The following is a 7362-nucleotide window of genomic DNA, read 5'->3' on the forward strand; positions in this document are numbered from 1 at the left end:
GGAAATTGGGTCTAGTCTCGGATGCTCCGCCTCTGCGCCCGGAACTAGATCTCTGATTGGGAACTGCAGATCGTAGGGGATTTGACATCTTATTGGTCGATCTAGCTGTCGCCTTCTCTAGCTAAGTCATTTTATTGGATACGCGACCGCGGCGATCGGAGACTACAGAGAAAACTTTAGTAAGTTTAGAAAGCACTTCCTGAACGTTCTCATAAAGCGACGGAAGTAGTTGCCAGAAAAAGGTAGGCGGGGTACCCAATGATAAGCGGCTCCTGGAGGAAGAGGGCGGAACATCGTGAAAGGATTGTCCAATGAAAACGACCGACGCCAGACACCGGGACCGCGCCGGGGAGGAGAAGACCATGGAGAATTTCTCGGCACTGTTCGGCGCTCAAGCTGACCCACCACCACCCCCAACCGCACTCGGCTTCGGACCAGGAAAGCCTCCACCTCCTCCCCCTCCTCCGGGCGGGGGCCCGGGCACGGCCCCGCCACCCACCGCGACCGCGGCCCCTCCCGGCGCTGACAAGTCGGCGGCTGGTTGTGGTCCCTTCTACCTTATGCGGGAACTTCCAGGTGAGTACTTGGCCTGGCCGAAGGCAGCCAATCATATCAGCGAGGAGGTGATGGGCGTGGCTCTCAGCCCGCCGGGGTAGGTGTGAAGGAGCCTAGGCAACGCGTGTCGGGACCTTGGAGCTCCAGAGGATTCACGGCCAGAGGGATGACATGAATTTTTGGCCTGGATTGGGAAAGGGGGAGAATGCATTTCCATAACCATGTTTCGCACCGTATTTGGCTCTGTCCCTCATACTGGTTTATTTTCCTAAAAGTTTCCTAAAAATTTTCCAGAGCTTGAGTTTGGAGTTAGGGAGGCCCGATATAACATCCTTGCAGATCTTAAGGTTTTTCAGATCTGTCCCAAACATGCTCTTGGTTTGGGGCACGTTGCCCTCATTCTAACGGCCTCTCTGTTTCTTCAGCTGTCGGAGGGAGGGGTTAGAATCGAACCCAAAAATTGTTTTGTTGAGTACCTTCTGGGTACCAAGCACTGTGTTCTAAATGCTTAAGATACAGCCGTGAGTAGGGCTGACAGGACCTTTGCCCGTTTTGGAGTTTACATGTCAGATGCTGCGGCACAGAACACACCAGATAACAACAGATAGTGGTTAGTGCAACAAGGAGAAAATGTGATAAAGAATTGAGGCAGAACTGCTTTAGCTAGAGTGATCAAAGAAGCCATCTCTGAGTAGATAATATTGGAGCGTCAGTGTAAAGAGCCAGTCCTGTGTGAGTGGGAGAGATAAGATGCAAGAAATGAGGTCAGAAGCCGTGGTGTGAGGGAAAAGCTTGGAATATCTGAGGGTCAGAAGACCAGTTGGATTCCAGTGAAGTTTCAAGGGAAAGAGTGATAGGAGATGAAGGGGGGAGGAGTAGGCAGAGGCCTTTGTAAAGCGTTCACATTTTAAGTTCAGGAGCCATTTTATTATTTATTATTTATTTTTAGTAATCTCCGTTCGGAAAGTGGGGCTTAAACGCACCATCGGAGATCAGAGAGTTGCATGCTGTGCTGCCTGGGCCAGCGAGGCACCTGTCAGGGGGAGCCATTTTAACACAGGAAAGTGACATGATCTGATTCACTTATTTGTAATTATCCAAACAGCTACATTAAGAATGGAAGGTGGGGAAATCAGTCAGAAGTTACTGCTTAGTAGTCCAGGAAAAAGATGATGGTTTGGACTAGGCAGTGGCAGTGGAGGAGAGAAGCGAACTGATGCAGGATAAACGTTAGGGACAGAGCTTATAGGAGTGAAGGACTGAATAAAGAAGTAGAAAGGAACTGAAAATACTTGTAAATTCTTGGATTGAATAGTTGGGTGGATGGTAGTGCTGAGACCAAGAAGGAACAAGTTTGAGGAGGTGGAAATCAAGAGTCATTTTGGACATGTTAAATCTCCGGCTTGGGTTTCAGTTCCCCCCAAGTCCTACTGCTACATCGGGAACTGAGGGAAATAATAATGCATACTGATACAGTGCTTTGAAGTTCACACTGCTTGTAGTTGAAAAAACTGAAGTTATGGTTGATGTCTACCAGCAGTTTCTCTGTCTATTCTGATTGTACCTATTTATGTCAAGCAGTTGACAGATACCGAGTATGTGTTGGGCAAATGCTGGTTTAGGTAGGACGGACGGTATATGGTGAGAAGGGGGGAGAACTAATAAGTCTAGTTCTCGCTTTTAAGGAGCTTATTTGACTTAGGGATATAAAGTATGTGGTTTAAGGGTAGTGACTGTATTTCTTGTTAAGGCTAATCTCATTTCTTCATGGTCATGCCTCATAATACAACTGTAAAGAACTACATGATGGAGACCCCTGGCTGGCTCAGTACATGGAACATGCGATTCTCGATCTTGGGGTTCTGAGTTCCAGCCCTGCATTGGGGGTAAATGTTTATACTGGTTTTTTTTTTAAGATTTTATTTATTTGACAGACAGAGATCACAAGTAGGCAGAGAGGCAGGCAGAGAGAGGAGGAAGAAAGCTCTCTGCTGAGCAGAGAGCCCAATGCGGGGCTCGATCCCAGGACCCTGGGATCATGACCTGAGCCGAAGGCAGAGGCTTTAACCCACTGAGCCACCCAGGTGCCCCTAAATGTTTATACTCTTAAAAAAAAAAAGATCTACATGCTGTTTTTTTTTTTCAAAATGTGTTCCTTGTTATCCAAAATGACGGAAAAAGTTGTCACTTGAGCCAGAGCTTTAAAATTTCGAATTGAAGAAAATTTCGAAGAATTGTCTTACAATTACATCAGCTTTCCTAAAACAAACTTCCTAAAAGGAAATGAGATGAGAAGTATGTTTCTCAGGAGATAATGGAGACTTATTTGGATGGACTAGAAATGTGACACAGGGGAGTAATGGTAGATCAGCCCCCAAAACTAAGTTATAGTAAGATGTGTTTTACTGTGAGTGCCAAAGGAATTTGAGCTTTTTCCTGAGGACAATGGGAAACTACTAAGATTTTTGAACCAGAGTATTGTTTCTAAAGATACCTGCAGAATATGGGTGCCATGTACTGAAATACAGAAGCCATGAATGAGGTGGGGAAGATTTGGAGGTTAAAAAAAAAAAATGAATCTGCAAGGAATTGAGTAAGAGGAAGTTGGAAATGTGAGACTGGTTCTTAGGAGGGGAATTTTTAGGGGGCTGGGGAGAGAGGTTTATAAATTATTTTCATGGAATTGATGGTCAAAACAGGAAGTTGGAGGGACTCATAAAGTGTTTAAGAAAAGCAGGAGTGCCTTCTCACCTGAGCCTTGAGGATGACTCCCTAGAAGAGGGTAGCTGACAGAGGGGGGGAAAAGGCAGGATGCTAGAATGACAGGAGGCAGTTCTTAGTTATGAGGAGCAGTACTGTGGCACTGAGTGTTCTGCTGCTGTAGTCGACCATACTTCTGAAATGTTTGACACAAGAAAGAAAAAAGGGAAGGGTAGGGTAAGGCCTTGGGGTATGGAGAGAAAACACCTTGCTCACTTAACTGAGCACTGACAGTGTGCACTGTGTTGGGCAGCAGAGATACACATATGAAGAAGAAAGACTGAGTCCCCAGGGGACTCAGATCAGAACCTGGGTTTTTCCAGGTGAATGATTATGAATAAGCACTTTCTTGTCATCATTTGCATTCTTCGAGTTCATCCTAACTGTAGCTGAAATTGTAGGCTAGCTAGCTCCATCCTTGGCCACTAGATCCTTATTAGATTATTAACAAGCTCCTATTTGAAAAAAACCATGTGGTATTTATACTGGTAGTGCCTTGCATCTATACAGTACTTTATACTTCTCAGTATTTTCATTTGAACCTTGAAAAAAAACTGTGTGCTTAAGATAGCTGTTACCCCACTGCAGAGATAAGAGGAAACTGAGGCATAGAGCACTGCTAGGATTAGACTTCCAGTTGCCCAGATGCTGATGGGACTATCTTTCTTTGAGGCAGAGCATTATACTTGGGCTTATGAGTAATAGAGATGGTGGTAACAAGTTAGTCAGCAGTACCTAAAAAAATCCCATTTCCTATGTAAAGGTAGTAAGTGTTTCTTGCTAGTTTAAAAAAAAAAAAAAAAATTCCTTGACCAGACACTCAAGCCATTGGGTCATATTTGGCTCTTACCTTGCTGGTAGCTGAGCTTTGAGGTAATACCCTGCTATGTCAGAGAATAAAAGTAATCATTAGTATGTTATATGAAAAGCACTCAGAACAGTGTTCAGCATAGAGTTAGCATCATGTAAGTGATTATTGTGGTGAGTCTTAGTTGGGGAGAGTGTCTCTTTCTTTGGATGGTTTCCATCTCTGCCCTCTTTGGATATTTGTGGATTTTTCTCCTTGTTGCAACTTACCATACTATATGTATTTTTAGTGTTCATTATATGTTGTTATTTACAATTTTGATGTTTCTTTAAAAAATAAATTTAAGTCTTTGTAATTCTCACTTAAAAGATTATTTAGTCTGAAATATAGTCCTTCACTTTCCCTCTGGGTGACTTAAAAATTCTCTCCTATTGGGACTAATATTTTTTTGTTCTTCTTCTCCCTGTATCCTCTAGGTAGCACCGAGCTGACAGGCAGCACCAATCTGATCACACACTACAACCTGGAACATTCCTATAATAAATTCTGTGGGAAGAAGGTGAAGGAGAAGCTAAGTAACTTCCTGCCTGACCTGCCAGGGATGATTGATCTGCCTGGTTCCCATGATAACAGCAGCCTCCGCTCCCTCATTGAGAAACCCCCTATTCTTGGTGGTTCTTTTAATCCTATCACAGGGACCATGCTGGCTGGCTTCCGCCTCCACACTGGCCCGGTGAGTCCCCTCTCGGGGAGGAAGAAGGCAAATGGGGAGGCCTGAAAGGCGTGGAGGTGGTTTTTTTGTCCAACTCTGTTCCTTTATAATGTACTGAGCAGAACAGATGGGAGCAGGGCATTTCCTCCCTCCACTCACCTGGACCTTCCTTTGGTTCCTTCAGTTACCAGAGCAGTGTCGTCTGATGCATATTCAGCCTCCCAAGAAGAAGAATAAGCACAAGCACAAACAGAGCCGTACCCAGGATCCTGTCCCACCAGGTAAGAAGCACTTCTGGTCAAAGCCAGAAACCCTGGATCTGGTTGGACCTTCCCCAGTTAAAAACCCAGTTAGGTTCCTTACAGAGCCCTAGACTCCCAAATTCTCCTTAAACTGGTATAAAGGTAATTAATGTTTCCTGCAGGTAGGTCTCCTGGGCAAGGAGAAAGTTGGAATGGTGCTTTAGCAGGGATTCCCGGTCCTTTCTGGCCTTTAGAAAAGAAGTTGCCCTTGACTAGGTTTTCCTGTGGTCTTCAGAGTTCCAAGCAATAGGGAATTTTGAGCTCTACAGTAAGGAATTTTGATAGGCACATACCATTTCCTACAGAAACACCATCTGATTCTGATCACAAGAAGAAGAAAAAGAAAAAAGAGGAGGATCCTGAACGGAAGAGGAAGAAGAAAGAGAAGAAGAAAAAGAAGGTAGGGTAGGGACCTGCTCCTGCAGCCCACTGAGTCTTCACCCTGTCCTCAACGGTCCTTTGCCTCAGGTGGGACCCAAGACTGAAAATCCAGGGCATGTTGCGGTTTTTTCCTGTACAGTGCTGATCAAGGCCAAGGCCACGTCCTAGTTGTTCTCTTACCCCTCTTTCCTTGTCTTCCCCAGAACCGACACAGTCCAGAACATCCAGGCGTGGGCAGCTCTCAGGCCAGCAGCAGCAGCAGCCTCCGCTAACAGGACTCTACTGGGATGGCTGTTCCTGCTGGACTGAACCTGCTGACAAAAGCTGCCCTCCAGCTTGGACACTGCCATGGAAGCATCCCCTGCAACCAGGACAGATGCCAGCTCCAACTGTGCTGGGCTAAGATTAATGCATTATGTGAGAGAAGGGCCATGCTTTTGTATGGCTCAGCCCAGCTGGCTTTCTCACGGACATCTCTTCCTCTCCCAGGAAGCTTTCCTTTCATCTCTTTTGTGCAATTGGTCTGATTTAGGACATTGATCTGTTAGGGTTTTTCTTTAAAAAAAATTTTTTTTTGCATTTATCAAACTGGCTGAACTGTGGCTGCCTGTTAAGAGGTAAGTGCCTTTCCATGTGAGAGTCAGGTTTAAGCCAGGGCACTCAGAGATCTGAGGAGAATTTGGGTCCTATCATTACATTAATTAGCTGGCAGGGAGACCACCAAAATGAGAGTGGAGAACATGGTGCACAAGTAGGCGGAGCTTGCTAATACCTGTCCATGGTGGACACGTAACACTCTGCTCATCATGGGGAGAACCAAGCACCTGGATGAGGCCCCTCCAGAAGAGCCGATCCAGTTAAGGCTTATCTGTCTTCTAGGTCAGTTTTGTGTTAAAACAGAATAGCCAACTGAAAAAGCACCCGCAATCCAGCGTATTTCAGCAAGGTCAATTCCTGGTGAAGCTGTGATTTTTGTTTTTATTTTTTTTTTTTTTTAAATCTCCCACAAGCAAAGGTAAATGCTTTTTTTCTTATTGGACTCTCTGACCTGCCTCATTCCTTAGTTAAGATACTGAAACTTAGGCTGATACAAAAACATTTCCAAGCTTCTAAGATAGCCACAAAAAGGCAGCCTAAACTAGCAGAATGTGAGATTCCTTCAGTCTTTATAGCAGGCCAGGTAACTGGAAATGTCCATGAGAAAACCCAAGCTATTGTAATCTGACTTTAAATAAATTTGACAGAACAGCTGAAATCTGTTGCTATGAGCCAAGGTTGTTACTCCATTAGTAGGTGGAAAACCATTCATTCAGCTACAGGTTTAATCTAGGATTTCAAGAGCAAGACTGTATATGCTTATGTCATGGACAGTGAAAATAATGGGTTCTGGCCAGTTTCCAGGATTTTGTGTCTGAGGCAGCCTATTTAAAATTAGGGTATAGCCTTTGCTTTGGACAAACGGAAAGACACCATGAGCTATCATATTAAAGTGCCAGCCATATCCAGGCAGTCTGCCTCTAACAGGCTTTCATCCCTCTATCATCCACGGTCTCACCTCTGGCTACATCCAAAAAGCTTTACGTCCCAGAGACAAAATTCTGTATTAAAGAACTATAGCAGTCAAGAGTTCCTCTAAGCCTTGAAAAGACAAAGAGCTTAGGCGGTCACAAACAGTGTCTTCTAGGAATTTTTGCATTAAATCACCAAAATAAACAGGACCTGCTGTTTTAAGTGGTTACTTCCACTACAGTCCTGCCTAAAGGTGGGCCAGGACTAATAAAGAAGCTTCTGAGGTTTTCTTTGAGACTTCCCACCAGAGATCATTCACCTTGCCTTAACCAGAC

General features: G+C 44.7%; 1 protein-coding gene across 1 annotated transcript; it reads left to right on the plus strand.

Moving 5' to 3' along the window:
- Nucleotides 1–71: 71 nt before the first annotated feature.
- Nucleotides 72–7236, plus strand: MED19 (mediator complex subunit 19). The gene is made up of 5 exons (XM_046014602.1): nucleotides 72–576; nucleotides 4600–4856; nucleotides 5020–5116; nucleotides 5443–5537; nucleotides 5722–7236. The coding sequence occupies exons 1-5, from the start codon at nucleotides 312–314 to the stop codon at nucleotides 5788–5790; spliced, it is 783 nt and encodes a 260-aa protein (XP_045870558.1). The 5' UTR covers nucleotides 72–311; the 3' UTR covers nucleotides 5791–7236.
- The last annotated feature ends 126 nt before the right edge of the window (nucleotides 7237–7362 follow it).

Source organism: Meles meles, chromosome 8, assembly GCF_922984935.1.
Source record: "Meles meles chromosome 8, mMelMel3.1 paternal haplotype, whole genome shotgun sequence".
NCBI classification, from domain to species: Eukaryota; Metazoa; Chordata; class Mammalia; order Carnivora; family Mustelidae; genus Meles; species Meles meles.

Excerpts from the sequence above, each read along its gene's own strand:
- MED19 (XM_046014602.1), top strand. The coding sequence starts at position 312 with ATGAAAACGACCGACGCCAGACACCGGGACCGCGCCGGGGAGGAGAAG. Across the intron at positions 577-4,599 it reads CCTTATGCGGGAACTTCCAG|GTAGCACCGAGCTGACAGGC; the intron begins GTGAGTACTTGG and ends TGTATCCTCTAG. Across the intron at positions 4,857-5,019 it reads TCCGCCTCCACACTGGCCCG|TTACCAGAGCAGTGTCGTCT; the intron begins GTGAGTCCCCTC and ends TGGTTCCTTCAG.